General features: G+C 38.0%; 1 protein-coding gene across 1 annotated transcript; it reads left to right on the top strand.

Moving 5' to 3' along the window:
* Nucleotides 1–925: 925 nt before the first annotated feature.
* On the top strand, nucleotides 926–10,870 carry lrrc4bb (leucine rich repeat containing 4Bb). Its single transcript, XM_028476546.1, has 3 exons — nucleotides 926–1,319; nucleotides 6,734–7,330; nucleotides 7,434–10,870. Exons 2-3 carry the CDS (start codon nucleotides 7,088–7,090, stop codon nucleotides 9,405–9,407), a joined length of 2,217 nt encoding a protein of 738 aa, XP_028332347.1. The 5' UTR covers nucleotides 926–1,319; nucleotides 6,734–7,087; the 3' UTR covers nucleotides 9,408–10,870.
* The last annotated feature ends 8,127 nt before the right edge of the window (nucleotides 10,871–18,997 follow it).

Genomic DNA, 18,997 nt, shown 5'->3' on the forward strand with positions numbered 1-18,997 from the left:
GAGGCTCTTTGCATCGCCACAGAATACATGAATAAATGAATGAATCAATGATTTATCAGCTGACTAATTTCTATTGATTTTACTTTTATCAGTCCATCAGATAAAAATCTCTGTTTCCAAAACAATGTCATCGGTAAATGAAAGGATTGTATCGATGTCTAAATGTGACGGGTTCACACATCACCTTTTATTGGACAGCTCGCTTTCTAAGAGATCTGATTGGTCAGGAGGCGGGACTTTAGCACTCTCTAAGATCCTAACCAGAGGAAAACCTGCAGGCTAGTCGTTCAGCCTAAGTTACCATGGTGATTTAGCTCCGTAAAACGTTAGCGAGTTTCATAGTCCAGCACACACTGATTTAATCCTGGAAGTTAGCATGATAAAAGGTCATCTAGATTCCTAACATACACCCTAAATGACTCATATTACACAAAATAACAAAAATACACTAAACAACAACAACAATGCACAAAACAAGATATAAAAAAAGGCACAAAACATGTTAAAAAATATATAAAAAACATACCCAACAAACACACAAAACTACAACAAAAACACTAAAAAAAAAAACAAAAAAAAAACACACCAAATGAGAGAAAAATACACAAAACGACAAATACACAAATTAATAACAACCGAAAGAAAAATACACAAAACGAAAGAAAAAATACACAAAATACTTCAAAAACACACAAAAACCTTTGATTAGCCATTATGAATAAAATAGTAAATCGAGCAAAAATGCATTAAACCCAATTTATTGATCAAACACACACTAATTATACTGCTGAGTCATTAAAAACATATAACACTACAGCTGTTTATTGTGCACTTATGTTCTATATTTTCATCCTTGGGAATTTACAGAGTGAACTGAAAGTGTTTTATTTCGGTGACACTGCACAGGTTTGAGTCAATAGGCGTGTGCACTGGTAGCAGTGAGGCTGGAACATACGGAATGTGCGTAAAGATCCTCCTATGCTGGACGCAAACTGCTCTGCCCAGCGGGCGCCGTCGCTGCTCCAACGATGAGAAGACGCATCAATGCGCTCGACCTGCATCCTTAACGCCTGCACCGTTTCTCCATCCTTTTCACCAGCACTGTGTCTTTGGGCTGTCTGTGAGGGTGGATTGTGTTCATCAGTAACCGTAGCCCCCCGCGTTGCGTTGGCGCTGCGGATCTATCCGAGGAGAACAAGAGCCAGCTCACAGCCTTGGGAACGGGCAAAATCAATTTAGCGGCAGAGGAGAAGAGAGACATATATTCAAGGTGGGGAAAAAACGTCGATCCAAAGGGGAAAACATCGAGAACCATCAAGGTACGTGTTGGTTTTTATTGCGCGCTGCACAGGTAGAAGAGGATGAAATGGAGGCGCAATTATTTCATTTGTTACCTAATATGAACGCATTCTGATGCTGGATGATACTAGATGATCAGGATGCATCACGAACATTAGTGTTGATGATGCCACTGGAATAAAATCTGTCATATACAGATTAAATCTTATTACTTGTGTGTATTTTACGCGTCCTTGTGTGCCCCCCCCCCCCCCCCCCAAAAAAAAAAAAAAAAAAAAAAAAAATCCCAGCATTAATGGGATTTTGTTGGGTGCAGTCTTGTTATCTTTACCCGGCACAGAGGATGGATGCAAGCCATTTTGTAATGCAGCATGTGCAGAATTAGGCCTATTCAGAATTTCAATTGCGTCCCCGAGAAGGTGCGCCGTAGTGAGCGCAGCTGCATAGATGAATAAGGCCATTCTGTGCATGGATGCGACTGTAGGGACGCAACATGCATGGGGGGCATTGGGGCTATATGATGATGAGGGAGGAGGGGGGGGGAGGATGCAAAGACTATAGAGGTGAGAGGCAATGCAGCAAGCCTGGCTTTAGTTTTCTGCAACTTGGTAGCAGGGACATGATAGAATGTATTTATTTATTATTTTATTTTATTATTTTATCAGCAATAGTGGGATATTTGGACAAATCCTGGAATTTGGACGTCACCATAACTGGTGAGCTGCTGGTTCTCATCCCAGCCTCATTCCCACGTCCTGAATCAATCCGGTGTTGTCATAGTTACGGTGCATGATGTTGGCTTTGGCTGCACCTGTGCTGCTTTGTTGTTCATCCACACCATCTGTGGATGCAATGGGTTTAATTGGGCCTTGTGCAGGTACACAATCCCCCGGCCCTTTTATTGAAAACGACACCTCACTACTTCTTCTTTTTTTTTTTGTACCTCTTCATAAACCTTAATGACTCTGTTGTGGGGAGCATGACATTGAAACAATCGAGCATTTTCAATGATGCGATTGGTTTGTAGCAATTGGTCAGCAGCTTGCAGCTAATTTGTCTTTTCACAACTGAGCGCTCTCTCGGGCCTGATCGAATAATCGATATCTACATGGCTGCAATCTGCTCCTGACATGATGAGGGAAAACTGCTAAGATCACGGAAGAGAAACACACTCATTTAAAATGGGTGGTTAAAAAAAAAGCTCTACTAAACCCACAGGGAACTTACGATCATGATTCATGTTACACACATCTCCATATAGCAGGAACTCAAGCCTAAGGGAAGGCTATGTTTCTGTAAATGGTAAATGGACTTGATTTTATATAGAGCTTTATCACCACTGAAGCAGTCTCAAAGCGCTTTACATATCAGCTCATTCACCCAATCACTCTCTCATTCACACACCAGTGGGACAGGACTGCCATGCAAGGCGCTAGTCGACCACTGGGAGCAACTTAGGGTTCAGTGTCTTGCCCAAGGACACTTCGACACATAGTCAGGTACTGGGATCGAACCCCCAGCCTCTCGATCAGAAGACGACCCTCTACCACCTGAGCCACGGTCGCCCACGGTATTCACATTTAGCCTACCTGCTGAATATGAATGCACTCACACTGGAGTAACTAGTTGCATAAAACCCATGTACATCATGTGACAAGATATTTGTCATTCTCATGGGGTGGAGATGTGTAGGTCAACTCAACTGGCATCCTGTCTTGCAGAGGAAGCTCATTTCAGGCCAGGTGTCCACCGAGCGCTCAATTTGATCCCAGAGGAACCGCACAAATTAATGCCACACTTTTCCATTTGTTTAAATGCAAATATGGAAGAAAAATGTACGTATTGTCAAAAGTATGATGAAAGATCAGAGGCGGAGCTACAATGATTGTCACTGGTGTCTGAAATGAACAAAACCTGTTGTATAATTACAGATTATTGCGATACATGCTTTGCTAAAACACTCAATTTCTATAAACACCTTTTCGGCCCACTAGCTGGTTATAAACCCCGTGTTCCAATCCTCATTTTAAATCCCTACTTTTAAGTTTTAAGTAACAACTTCTCCCCTGTGTATGATTTTACAATGACTGGTTGTCTCAGGACAATGAGTTTCTCCACCTAATGTAGGGGGGGAATGTAGCTCAATTCCCTAAATGCACCTTTCTCAACCGAAGAATGTGCAATGAACAGCTTGTTGCTGACAGGTGCCTTTGGCTTTGGTCTGAAACAAAAAAAGCTCTTCACCTTTAATGGGGCAAAAAAAGAAACACAAGTGTACAACACTTCTACAGTTGGTGCTATGGCAGGGGTGTCAAACTCATTTTAGTCCAGGGGCCAAATATGGAGCAGTTTGATCTCAAGCGGACCATAGATTTTATGCGGTAAAATGAGTAATTTCAACATTATTGTGCCCTAGTTTGCACTTCTACATATACTTGAAATACAAAATAGGAAAGAAACTGGCAATATCCAAGCCATCAGTGACAAATATCAGTCCCAACAGGGTCTTCACTTTAAATTCCCTAGATTTTGTGACCAATTTTTACTTAATTAAGGGAAATATTATGTAATAATCATGCAATATAAGCGCAAGGAGTGTTGAGTTTCATTTACACAATGATTATGTTTTCTCTGTAGTTTTTACGTTCTCCTGTGGGCCAAATTGGATAATCCAAAGGGCCGGATTTGGCCCCCACCATTACTTTCATATGGCTTAAAAACATGTAGTGGCGGCAGAACTTTAAGAAGAAAACCATCACTTTACTTTACTTGATGCTACTTAAATGTTTCCTAATTTTCACAGCGAAAAGTTTTAAAAAATTGTGTTAAAAACTAAGATTGCAGGGTCTGAATAATTTTTTGACCGGATGAATAATAAGCCATGCTGTCATTATGATGCTGAATCAGAATTGTAAAAACATTAACACTCTTTTACTCATTCAATTCAATTAATTAAAATGCCTGGCAGTGGGAAAATCTGTACAAAGATCCCCAAAAGAATGCCAATAAAGATGCAATATGCACGCTAATATTACATGTTCTACTCATATTCTTAAAATACATTTTATTTTCTAATTGAAAATGAATAAAGTGTTAATAATCTGTCAGAGCTGCAGTTAAGATGGTGGGAGATTTGTGTTTGTGAGGGTGAGAGACTGATGTAGGATGTACAGACTATCATCAGAAAAACATCTATTTTTAGCAGACATTCCCTTATGAGCTCTCTTATTAGAAGAGTTTTCACAAGCATGTTTTTAATAAATACTAATGTTGACCTCGTCCTCACACTTTGTAGGTGTAGAGATTCACAGCAGACGTGCTGCCTTTTCCTGTAATATTGAAGCCCAGAGTTCAACAGTCTGATTCCTCATGTGTTTTTCTTTACCCTGGTGAATCCATATTTTCCAACAGAATTTATTTCTGCCTCAACATAGTAGCAGTAATAACGACTGCCGCCATGAGAATGAACTTTTAAACTTTTAAATCAAATGCTGCATTGATTCAAACCGCTGAGGTGCTTCTTATGGATTCTACGCAGCAATTGTTCATCAAGCTTAGCTAAACACAGTAATGTGGAATAGAGCGCTGGACAGTTAAAAAAAAAAACACACACACACACACAAGATGGTGAGTGAGCAGGTTGCCACAGCAACCGTGTTTCTAGGAGAGCGTGCATTGTCGCCGCCGCATAGGAGAGGAGATGCTGAGGACAGCCGTGGTGCCTGATTAGAAATTATCTGTTGATCATGAAGTCAGGGATTGAGACAAATCAATTTATGGATTTGAATGGAAACAAAATGCAGATGTTGGCAATTCACACGTGATGAACGCGTGAAAGGATGTTTTTTCTAGCTTTCTAATTGGCTGGTGGCCACTGAACGGTTGGAGTGACAGCTTAATGTGCTGAAGGAAACAACACACACTTTGTTCTTTTGGTCATTTTAGACTAAACATCCTTAGCCGGGATAAATGTGTACTTAATCCATTGAGGTCAAAGTTTAAGTCAGACATAGGCATCTGGCGGCCCGGGGGCCGCATTCGGCCCTCGGTCTAATTTTATGCGGCCCCCAAAGTAAATGTACAAAATGACAGAAAAATACACAAAACAAGAGCAAGAATACATTAAAAAACACAAATAAATACAACATTGCAAGAAAATACAATATAAGACAAGAGAAAAACACAGAAAAACTCCAAAAACAGACAAAATTACTACAAAAATGATCAAAATGACAACAGTAATATACAAAATTACTGCAAAATTATAGAAAATGACCACAAAAGTACACCAAAAGACAAGAAAAACACGAAAAATAACTCTGCAAACCCACAGTACTAACAAACAAGCAAATTGACAACGCAAATACACAAAAATGACTCTAAAAAACATATATTTTACAGGAAAAATACACAAAAGGACAACAGAAATTCACAAAATTCCTCAGAATGAGCAAGACAACAACAAACATACACAGAATGACAGAAAAACATGCAAAATTACAATAATTACTCTTTGTTCTTTCCTGTATTAATGCTCAGATCGATCATTATTCTAAATGCTGACATGAATTTGATCATGTGGCCCTCTGATCAAACAAACATTTTTGTGGCCCCACTGTGATAAAAGTTGCCGACCTCTGGTTTAAGCAATGCTGAACACTTGCTTTCTGATTTAAATGCAATAAAAAAAAATGACAATGATGAAAATGACAAATTGTCATTTGCACATCTAGTTTATCATCTTCTGCATGCGGTCAAGCTCTTGTCTGTCTGTTGTAGCCTTGTGTATTGTACACAGCATGGTCATTGCAGTAAAGTGTCAGAGAGTCAATGATCATTCCCTCATAATTTAATCGCTAAATTACTGCATGCGGGCATCATTTGTTATCTCATTTGTAAGGCCTGTGCTGCAGCTTCATGATGGATGGTGAGAATCTCTGCATTAACCTTAGCACTTGATGAATTACTCCAGCAGTTATAACTGCATTGAACAACTTAGCATGAGTTTAAATGCAGAATTCCACTTCTTATCTTGCATATTAGACTATAAACTTTCTGATATAATAGAGGAGATTATAAGAATGTCATCCTTAATGGCTCTGCTGCAGCACTTGTGATCCAGCTTAAGGTTTCAGACGTTTTGTGGCCATTTTCAGACTGTGACCCCGATGCTAAGTTCAACCTAAGAAGAAAATGGCAGCTGACTCACCAGTTACACTACAGGCCACAATCTGAGAGACACCTCTTTAGACATGGAAGTCCAACCCTGCCGATCACACACACAGCCAGGACACTATAAGACTCTGAGATTAAAATGATGCCCTTTGAATGTTCGCATTCATTTGCTATGTTAATAATTTGTTCCTAAAGTTGCAACACGGTGTACTTACTTGACCTCCTTTCTTTCTTTCTCTCTGTCTTATTTCCCCTGCAGTGAGAAGCCACAGTCGTCGTCTTAACATCATCTTTTCAAGCAAGTCATCCCCCCAGAAGTTATTTCTCTTCAACTTATTGTCATGGGAAGGCAAAATATTTTGTTCCCTTAAATTACGAATTGAAAAACAGGTGGTGATAGTCTAATAATGAGCAAAGTAAAATAGGAATTCATTAAAGATAAATACAGCTTTTTAATAAATTATTACGCTTTTGGCTATTTTTGTTTTTACATTTAGCAGAAAAGCAGAGTAACAGTGTTAAATATGAGCGCCAAGATAAGCACTTAACTTCCATTCTTTGGAGGTGATTTATTAACATCATAGCAATAGGGGTGGGTCATGACTCAGTTGCCATGCGTGTTGTCATGGTGACCAGCCCCTGTACCCCTTTACCCCTCCTCTGGTTGGTCCAGCTTCTGTTGTGGTTTCACAACCATGGACTACAGCTGACAGAGGCAGCACCCCCCTGCCCCACCCTCTGTACCTGCTCCAACCAGGCAAGCCGTGTCATCTGCACGAGGAAGAGTTTAGATCAAATCCCGGACAGTATTTCGGAGAACACAAGATACCTCAATCTCCAAGAGAACACTATTCAGGTAAATGTAAATATGAACACATCAAACTGTAGAACCATATTTCAAGCTTATTTTCTTCCTATGCTGTTGCGTTTTACCTTCATATGTCTTGTTTCCACACCAGGTGATTAAGTCCGACACATTTAAGCATCTGAGGCATTTGGAAATTCTACAACTTTCCAAGAATCACATCCGGCAGATCGAGGTGGGCGCTTTCAATGGTCTCCCCAACCTCAACACATTGGAGCTTTTTGACAACCGTCTGACGGTGGTACCATCCCAAGCCTTTGAGTACCTCAGCAAACTAAGGGAACTATGGCTACGGAACAACCCGATCGAGACGTTGCCAGCTTTTGCCTTTCACAGAGTTCCCTCCCTACGGCGCCTTGATCTAGGGGAACTCAGGAAGCTGGATTTCATCTCAGAGGCTGCCTTTGAAGGTCTGGTAAACTTGCGCTTCTTGAATCTTGGCATGTGTGGCTTGAAGGATATTCCGAATCTCACCCCATTAGTGCGGCTTGAGGAGTTGGAGCTGTCAGGAAACCAGCTAGGAATAGTGCGACCGGGATCTTTCCAGGGCCTAGTGTCACTTCGTAAGCTGTGGTTAATGCATTCTCGAGTGTCAGTCATTGAACGAAATGCTTTTGATGATCTCAAAAGCTTGGAAGAGCTTAACCTCTCTCATAACTCTCTACATTCCCTGCCCCATGACCTTTTCACCCCTTTGCATCAGTTGGAGAGAGTACACCTGAACCACAACCCATGGGTGTGCAACTGTGATGTCCTGTGGCTCAGCTGGTGGCTTAAAGAGACGGTTCCCAGCAACACTACATGTTGTGCTCGCTGCCATGCTCCACCAGGCCTAAAGGGCAAATACATAGGAGAATTAGACCAGAGCCACTTTACCTGCTATGCTCCAGTGATTGTTGAGCCTCCTACTGACCTCAATGTCACAGAAGGCATGGCTGCAGAGCTAAAATGTCGCACTGGAACTTCAATGACGTCTGTGAACTGGTTCACTCCCAACGGTACTCTGATGACCCACGGATCCTACAGAGTTCGGATCTCGGTGCTTCACGACGGAACGCTCAACTTCACTAATGTGACGGTTCAGGACACTGGGCAGTATACTTGCATGGTTACCAACTCGGCTGGAAACACCACCGCAACCGCCGTACTCAATGTGTCTGCAACAGACCCCAGCAACAGCTATAGCTATTTCACCACTGTCACTGTGGAAACAGTAGAGACCGTGAGAGGAGAGGAAGAGAACTCTGCAAGACAGTACATTAATGAGACCTTCATAGATTTACCTAATCCTACTGTTCAGCGAGGGTTAGACGGCATTACGATATCGCCTTCTCTGTCTTCTCTGTCCTCTCTTTCTCCAAGAGCTAACAAAGTAACTGAAAATTCTGTGACTGTGTCAATAATGGATGTGACTAACATACCGGGCCTGGACGACGTAATGAAAACAACTAAGATCATCATCGGTTGCTTTGTTGCCATTACTTTTATGGCGGCTGTAATGTTGGTAGTCTTCTACAAACTCCGCAAACAACACCAGCTGCACAAGCACCATGGTCCAGCCAGAGCTATTGAAATTGTCAATGTCGAAGACGAGATTGGAGCTGGAGCCGGTAGTGGCATCTCAGGTGGTTCAACAATGAATTCTGGCACTGGTGGGGAAGGAACGATAAGAATACATCATCCTGAAATAGTCAACCTCCCCAACATCGGCCGTACGGATACACTCAACCATTACTACAAGTCGCATCATTTCAACAACAATGTGATGGGTCTTAGTATTGGCTCTGATGGATTAGGACCAGGAGGCATGCTCAATAACAAAAACCTACAAGGCCACGACATCCCAATCTCCTGTACGCCAATCCCAATCTCTACGTCTAATTTGCTGAACACATCAGGAAATGGTACCAACTCCATGTCTCCACCCATGCCAATGTCTCTCCCGATGCCCACCATGGGCTTACATGGCTCAATCAAAGGTTTCATGGGCCAAAACCAGAATCCCCAAATGGAGCCTCTTCTCTTCAAGGGGAACTCAAAAGAAAACGTCCAAGAGACTCAGATCTAAAGCAAAAGTGAGAACGCAACGAGAGTGAGCAAAAATGGATACAGAGAGGAGATTTGACGATGGGTTTATTTGTGGAATAATCAGACACTGGAGTGCATTGACATTACACCAGAAAAGGATGGACTGACGACTCGGCAATACACGGACACATAGACTATTTGTGACAGTGTACTGAGCCAAGGATTACCACAATGGCCCACTTATGTTTGCTGTAATGATCATAGCGATGAAGATGAAGGAATGGACATTACTAAAATGTAAATCTGTGCCAAAGCAAATGTTTTTGCAGTTTCTACAAGCTGTGTTCTCATAGGAAAAAAACAAAACAAACCTAGCCTTTCAGAGTAATCAGCCCCCAAATTGTTGTTGGTCAGCTGAGTTGAACGACATGTGGTGCACCTGCCACAAAGAAGATGAGAGATATCACGGAACAAAATCCAAGAGACAACTTTTCATCCTCAAGAAACAAGAGACACACTCTCTCACGTGACTCAGTAGACTCCCTCAAGGTGAAATTTATGTAGGCATCAATAGATGGACAAAAAGGTACAGTGCAGTACAAACTACTGTGAAAAATCCACAAATTATATAAATATATTTTCATCTAAATATGTATCATTGCAGACTCCAATGCAGACATATTTTGGGGTGGATGTATACGCTGGTACACTTTGTTTCTTTGTGAATAATCAGGGGCGGTGACGGTGGAGGTTTGTTACTGACACGCTTTCAGTTTGGCTACTTCTCAGAAACATAAGGGCTGAATTGCAACACTCATTGTGAATCTTTAAATTGGCTTTGTGACATGAAGTCCGTTCAGGTTGTGAAACAGTAAACGCAGATCTCTGTTTGACAAACCTTTGTCTGTTGTTTCAGTAACAATCATTACAATCTTTTGTGTTCTGAGAGTGTATTATGTATTTTGTAAAAGCCAGCTACTCGGCATCTGAATTTACGATTTTGATTATGAAATGCCAGCATCAGAAAAAGGTAAAAATGTTGCAAACACAAAAAGTATTCTAATGCAAAGATCTGTATGGGTAAAAAAAAAAAAAAAAAATGTGTTGACAATGTGTTATTTGATTCAGATCAGTAGCCAGATATTTGCTTTTAGACTGAAATTTGATATGACCTCCTTGCTCTTGGTTTTCATGTTCATGCCATAAACTGCTGTCATAAGGATGATTAGACATCTATTTGCAGCAGAATTCAAGAAGGGATTAAGCATCCATCTTTTGATGGTCTTAATGAAGGGAAATGTACAGTATATTAATAATAATAATGTCTGGTTGTACGACAATTGTAAGATCCACATTTTTACAGTGTAACTTTCATATGTTAAAAATGCCATTTACGCTTCTTGCGTTTCAACTATGTATTTCTTTATTTTTGTTAGTTTGATATAATGTGTACAGTTGTCTAGCCATGTATCATTACGTGTGAAATAAATCAATCATATATTGGGTTGTGGCTAGTCAATATGGCAACCACATAATTAAAGAGAGACATTATGCAGGCCCTAAACCTGGGATGAATGTACGTTTTGTGGTGGAGCCATTAGTCAGTACAGTAATGATAGGAGCCATCTGCTGTGTTGTGTTCAGGCAGGTTTTCAGTCACCCTTTTAGAAACGGGCTACAGACACTAGTGACTCATGGAAAATTAGTGTTTGTATGTTCTTTTCAGACTGAAGGCGCTTTTGAGTGAAGTAACTTGTTTGCTTCTTGTGTGGTAATTCTCTTGGAGAGTGTTTAAGATGGTGTCCAGTGGGAATGATGCAGGATAAGTCATCTATGTGTCACGTTTTCAACAGGAGCTTAAAATGTTTGTTGCTAAGAGAAAAAAAAAAGGAAAGAAACTTCAACACACAACCAGTTATTCCTGAAACTCGTTTTTTATGCAGGCGGTTGGTGCTATTAGCTGCAAATGTCTTTCATATATGAGGTGTTTTAATATGAGTGTGGTGATGGTTTTTGCTATCACACGACGAATACATTTAGTAGATATAGTAATAGCAAATAGACTATTATGACTGATAGCGTCACAGCTAACACAAGAAAGGAATATCCTTTACATTAATGTACATAATGTTGCTTTAGTGCAAAGACTTACATTTTTTTTCTTTATCTGAATATATTACATCTTTATTTGTGATCATTATGCCAATGCCAGCACTTGAAACCACATACAGAAAACAAATCGGGTTTTTTTAAATTGCAGCGTAAATTGGTGATATTGGTGACATTGGCCTTGAATGCAATTTAGAGCCTTAGTGAATGTCAATGTGTGACCCAAACATCAGCTTCAGTAGTCACGGTTCAATAGCTGCCTCCACAGTCGCACAAAAATAATATAAATGAAGGCAATAGACCAGCGGTTCCCAAACCCTTTCCCCCACTTGGTCTCTCCCCATGGAGACAAAGGTAAAATACTGGGTAAAAAAGTTAAAATATCTCAGAAAAATAACATAAAATTTGCAATCACATATTTTAGAAGAGTAATAAAAAAGCTCTTTATCAATAAAGTGCAATGGAAAAAAAGGTAAACCTGTCATGACGCGCCCCCCAGTTTGGGAACCGCTGCTATAGACATTAGACACAACATATGGTCACTGCCTTGATGTGCTACATATGGTGGTTCAGTCCTTTAGATTTCAACGAGTATTCTGAATACATTGGATACATTTCATCCATGTGGTACAAATGATTCTACCTGAATGTAGGGCTGGGCGATATATCGAGATTCAAAAGATATATCGAGTTTTCTATTTTGGCGTTATAGAAAATTACAATATTTTCTATATCTATAAAGTTTTTATAGCTTATTTTGTGTCAAAATACTTGTTTTAGGAGTCGCTACTGAGTGTGTCCTAACTCAGACCTTCCCCTAAACGAGCCACACTCAGGGACAGCACGTATGAGTGAGTTCTGTCAAGGAGAAACAATAATAAAGTGGCACATATTGTGCAACTGTTTGTTAATAAATGTGGCTGTGTGGCATTTTGCATCAGTAAATCTAACCCAGAATTGTCTTTCTGCTAAGACTTCATTTGAGTACATTTTTTTTTCGAGATCTATATCGTATATTGACGTTTTGAGAAAAACACATTGAGATATGGGTTTTGGTCCATATCGCCCAGCCCTACCTGAATGTATGTATAGCAATGTTTAGATATGATGAATGAACACTGAATTATTATTATTATTTTACGTCACTGCAACGTGAAAACACAACAAGCTCAGTTGTCAGCAGGGAATGTGAACATTTTTTATTTTTTTTAAGCATTGTTGTAGCATTGTAGGTGTATGTGTTGCATTCTAAGCAACATGCATTAAAGATCCACATGCTCCTGAACTGAAATATGAATTTTACCATACTGGATAACTCTAACGCTACATTTATCGAAGGTGACCTCTGAGTCTTTCATGCTATTTAGTTATTTAGTGGATGCTTCAGTTCAGAAAGTATTTCTTGCATTTTTTTTTGAGGCAAAGTGCATAAATAAAAGAATTTTAGCAAAAACCAAAGTGATGGATGAAAAAGTGAGTGATCCTTCTGGTCCTTAAACGCTAACTTTGCTTTTTAAACACTATAAACAAAGCTTAAAAAAAAAGACCATCATGTGCTTTAAGTGTTAGAAATATCTTCATCTTTATATTTAAATGTGCCATGATTTACTTACTTGTTGTATCATGTGCCCTTAACACTCAGCAAGGTACAGCGGCACAGTGTGTAGGTGTGTGTTTGTGTGTGTTTAATACTTTGTCGGTTGTCGAAGGAAATCAGTTTTTGTCACTGCATTTTTAAAAATCCTTTTGCAAGATTTTCTGCCTTAAAATCAAGATTAAATCTCATTCTACAAAGCAGTGCAACCGTAATAGACATTAGGCAAAATCATATAAATGTATAAAATGAAACGTATGGGTACATCATTGCATTTACAGCCTAATATAAGTTCACATCGCTTTTGTTTTAATTCAGGGATTCTATTTTTTTAAACTAAAGGAGGCTTTTTTTTTCCTCCAGCAACTACATTTCCCTCCTACATGATTGTTGATTGAAGACTCTAATTTGGCCACAAGAGTGTGTTTACCTGTGATCACGTCTGAGTGCGCCCTGGCTGCGATGTGATTGGCTCATTGCCTTGTGATGACTCTGATCCCAATCGTTTTGGATGGAAGGATATTCTGTGTTGCTACAGTAGCGAATTACTGAGGAGTAAATATAGCATATGTCTGTGTTATCAATACAAAAAATACCATGCCATGCCATGTGTGTTGTTAGCACACCATCAGTCACACAACAAGCAACGGATATAAATGTATTTTATTATTTATGACCATTCAGATACCTGAATTTAGGAAAAATAACACCATGTAAAAGTGTGATTATTATACTGTAAATATTATATATTAGAACAAATGACAAGAGAAAGGTTAAATGGAAAAATTTGACAAAACACGAACAATATAGAATAGAATTCAAATATGTTTATATTGTCGTTATACACAAAGTACAACAACATTATAAGAGACAACTCCTGTGGTGCAAGAATAAAGAATAAAGAATAAAGATAGATAGATACGTGTATTTACAAGGGGAGCCACTAAGACAATAAATAAGCAAATAAACAGTGCGAACAACAAGGATAGATCCAGTATATTGCACAGTTACAGGAAAATCCTTTAATAGTAATATATCTTTTTATACTCACTACAATTTGCTATTATTTGTGTATTATATATGGTATGGATTCGCATTTGTGATCAACAGCAGTTAAAAACAAATAAATACAGTATGTAATGTCCAAGTTCACCTTATTAATGCTTATACTGCTTGTTTTATTATAAACGGTTAACACTAAATAATGTTGGGATGTTTTGATTATGTAAGGTCAAAGTACAATTATGCTAGCCCTTTGCTAAAGCTACTGAAATCTGTCCTCAACTGTAATATTTATGACTCAATAAGTCTATTTATTGCTAGTTTTGAATCTCAAATGCTTTAGTGCAACTTTGAGAACAAATCAAAAGAAATATTACAACAAAAAAAAGGGACAAAAATTCTTACAGAGATGCTTGTTAGCTTAGCTCGTTAGCTTAGCCCGTTAGCTTAGTTTAGCTTAGCTTAGCTCAGCACCAACAATATGTTGCCGGGATTAGCCGAAAGGAACTGAAATCTACAGATTGTCATCTGTGTTTCCTCCAGTTTTAAAATATTTCTGTAAAAATAAATGTGGATTTGTAAATGTGAGCGTGAGATCAGCCTCAAATCATTGAGAACAAAAGCTAAGCAGGAATGTCCTCGTACAATGACTTTCATTATGACTTAGCTCTTAAACATGAAGTCTAAAATGTTCAATAAATATGGACATTAACAGTAAGGCAGAGGGCTTTCACTTTAACAGTACAGTTATAACCTAAAGCAAGCATTAAACCTTATTTCCTCGTCTTGATATTTATGCTACTGATTAGGATGTACAGGGGATAATTTATTAAAGTTTAATATGGTTTAAAATTTGAGTTTTTAGTTTAAAAAAAGTATATATTCAAATTTCACATCACAGATGTTAACTTTAAAGGGCTCCACAGAAATGAAATCAGTCGTGAGGCAAACTATCAATTTGAATACATTTCTATCAAATGTTTCCATCCTGGAGCACAGAGAATCTTAGGAGGTATTACAGTATGTAGAGTCATTTTATCGTCCTTGGCATACGCGTGGACTTCATTCCCCGTGCGATTACAGGTTTTGTGTGCAAGTGTGAGCAGAACAGAGACATTTTGCATACAGTATTTACAATGAACGTGAAATGTAAGGAAGCCATCAGACAAAACGTCCTGTAACACCTCGAGGTGACACATTTCAAAGCATATTGTTCGTCTCTGGCAGCTTTTTTTTTTTTTTGCTGTGTCTCAGCTTGTGTTAATAACAAGGAAACATATGGTGAACGCATTGGAAGCTACAAATGGGTGATTTCTTGCATTGAAAGGGGTGTGTAATAGTGGGCAATGAGTGTTGCTGCAGAAAAAAGAAAACATTAATATGCGCTGGAGATGAAAAGGGAAACGCTGAGATACAAACACTTTTTCAGCGTTCTGTGATCTTTGCATGAGTTTAATGTGATGGAGTCGGGGTAATTCTAAATAAGGAAAAGGCACATTTTGAAAGAACTACTTTGTCCCTTGCAGCAAGAAACAAAACACAAACCACTGGAGGCGTGTGTGTCGACATAAATGTGACAAAAGTGGGGTTTTTCTTTTTCAAGAAAACATCCTGTGCCTGCACATATGACATGTCTCCTTCTGCGTGGTCATAGTGTATTTGGTAACGCTCCTGTGGGTCAGCGCTATCCTCTCCTCATCCTCATGCTGTCTTCTTCCGTCAAATCCAATAACCTTCCTGCTGTGTGTTTCTCCAGGGAATCCCCCCTCTGCTCCCCTCTGGTCCACAGACAGACTGCACACAGTCTTTGGGGAACCTGAACATTAACTCCACTCTGGAGCAGGAGTGTCACTGTGTGTGTGGGTTGACTGAGGAGCCACAGACATGTTTTTATGTCTTTACAATTTAAAGGTTACAGCGAAAAACAAAACAAAAACAAAAAAAAACCACACCTGCATTACAAGAAAGATGATGTGTTGGTTATTATTGAACATTGTAAACACTATTTGGTTCTTTTGACCTAATTTGATAAAATGATCATATCTTGGGCTGAGGACCCAACGTATTGTGGGAAGTATGTGCAGAATACAGCAGTGACCCAGTTGAGCCTAATTTGTTTAAGATGCATGAAAGAAGCACAAAAGGATTTGGATTCAAAGCTTTCCTTTTCTTTAAAGATTCATTTTTGACTGTTATTACATGAAACCATGTTAGAGAATTACAGGCTTTACTATTGATGTTCTCAGAGGGCTTTTTTCTTCTTCCTTCTTCTTCTTTTGTTCACTGAACATATTTTACTTTTGTTTTGTTCTATATTTAGACGCTCCCTCATCTCTCTGTATCATTAAAAGAAATGCTGCAGATCTTTATTTTTAATGGTAATACAAATATCTGTTACCAACGCGACTATTGTCTGTTCATAACAGGCAGCCATGTTTGTGTTTTTGTTCTAGCTGATGTCTTGAGTGCATTATGGGTAATCGTATTATTGTAATAGCTTGACAACAGTCATCACTTGGTATGAATCCAGATAACTTAGACCCATTTTGGGGTATGCAAGTACAGATGATGGATAAATAGACTGATTTTGATTAGTTTAAAGGTCGTTTTGATCCTAGTGTGAGGCATCAAGGGGTTCATCACTGAATTGTATTATTGTGCAACTTGTTTTTCTGGAAATATTAGTCTAATAATCCAAAAACACGTATTTTGTCTTAATAAGAGTCTATAAGGCAGTGTTAATTTTGACAGCAAATTTTGACTTAGTTGTACTCATATATATATATATATATTTTTTTTTTACTAAAATTTGAGTTCACTAAATGACATTTTAATATAAATAAATATATTATAAGACATAGTCAACCAAAATATGAAGCACAAGAGTATTTTTTTTTAGAGATTAAATGACCATTTATTAACCTGATATTGGATGATATTAATGTCTGGTATTAAATACACAGACATTTTTGTTATGATCAACGTTTAAGATCAAATGATCACATGAGTTCTGATTGGATCTCGTCCCATGTGACAAAATTATAGTCTTTAGTAGTTAACGGAAATATAAATATGTATATTGTTACTTTATTGTCACTTTAAAAAAAAAAAAATTCAGCAAAGAAAATGAACATTGCTATATATTTCTTGGGATTTTTGTTTAGTGATTGGTTACGCTGTTAAACTAGAAAATGTGAAGTTTGCCAACACTCTTTTTGAGTTTTGGATATACTCCAGCATCCTTCAATCGTAAACAAGTAAATAAAAAATATTATTTAAATATCTGCTTAGTTTTGCTGAAGGCATGACGTTAATTACCATGATAAATGGGATTTGCAATGTTGTCAATTGTAGTAAAGTTTTCCAACATCATCTCAACTATCCCTGAAAATGTATCGGGAACAAATAGAACCATATCCCATATGTTTCATGTTTTATTCTCATGTTGGAAAAACAAGCTAAAAAGCCATTAATTTTGCATAAATATATTATTCTGTTTGCAGAATGCATTATGAACACACTTCCTTTGTATTAACCCAATGACTACACACAAACACACATCCCAGGCACAGCACTGAGGCTGTTATGCAATCATTCTCCTCACTTGAGTATTGATTTACCATAACTGTAGATAGCTGCAATGTTTTTTAATTTGCCCTTGCAAATGTGATGCTGTTTTTTTGTTTTTAATGGGGATTATTTAGAGTGTTTGCCCGCTCATCTTGTGGCTGTTTCAATAGTTTTTATAGCAGGCAAACGTAATTACAACAACTACCAAATGATTTTTACAAGAAACAAAAAGGAAGAGTAGAACTTTCAAGATTTCATTCACATGTAGTAAAATCTGTTGATTTGCAAGTTTAAAACATATTTTTTATCGCACTCATGCGTAAAAAAAACCCCAATATATATATATATATATATATATATATATATATATATATATAGGTAAGGCTTTAAGTATTGTTTCATTTTAGTCCAAGAAACAAAATCATTAGGACACATCATACACATAAGCAGTGTTAAATTTAACGACAATCTTAATACACTCCTGATCAAAATTTACAGACAAGTTGAAAAATTGCAAGAATTTACATTAAGAAGGTTCTAAGTAGAGCTTCAAAATGCAAAAAGAAGAAATTTCTGACATTTTAACATAGATTTTAGTTGACTAAATCTCTAGAAATCATTCAAGTACACATACTTCCTCTAGGATTTATGGATTATGTCAGTAATTTAGTCTGTGTTTTAGTCATTTTGCCTGTTTGCGTTCTAACTTTTGCCTAATTTTCATTAGGTGTAAAAGTTGCTGAATAGAACTGATAAAATTGATCAGCGTATTAAAGTAATAAACTTCATAAAAGTAGGGAATTTGTTCAGGCGCTGAAGTTGCGATCAGCTTCGGAGTGAAATATGTTCGGTCAATACTGTAAGTTCAACATACGACAATTATACAAGTTCAAGTTTTTTGTTATTCTCTGCTCCATATTAATTTATTTTTCATAAATGCGTTTCGACCTATTGGTGACTTGTATTTTTAACATTTGTGTATTTAAGAGCCAGATACTCGCTGTTAAATACCAAAATCAAATAATATCCCATGTTTGTGTGAGACTATTATCCATTCACCTTCTGTAATAAATTACCCTGATCAAGGTTGTTAAAGGCTAAAGTTTAGCCTAGTTAGCTAGCAATGTTAGCATTGCCCAATCTGACATATTTAACAACATTTCCATATCAATATTAAAATTGTTCTCGTTATCAGACTACATATGATAACTTTCAGTTTACAGAAGATTTTTTCTATCAGTTGAAATTAGAATCACTGGACTTAATACCAAATGTGTTTAAGCAGTCTTTAGTTTTTAGTGTTGGTTAATAACTATTTTTGTCTGTCTACACTGTTGATGTAATTATTGTAACAT

Source organism: Gouania willdenowi, chromosome 19, assembly GCF_900634775.1.
Source record: "Gouania willdenowi chromosome 19, fGouWil2.1, whole genome shotgun sequence".
NCBI classification, from domain to species: Eukaryota; Metazoa; Chordata; class Actinopteri; order Blenniiformes; family Gobiesocidae; genus Gouania; species Gouania willdenowi.

What these genes read in the sequence shown, in the direction of transcription:
- lrrc4bb (XM_028476546.1), top strand. Translation starts at nt 7,088, where the DNA reads ATGCGTGTTGTCATGGTGACCAGCCCCTGTACCCCTTTACCCCTCCTC. An exon ending in TCCAAGAGAACACTATTCAG is followed by an intron (nt 7,331 to 7,433) that starts GTAAATGTAAAT and finishes TTTCCACACCAG; the next exon opens with GTGATTAAGTCCGACACATT.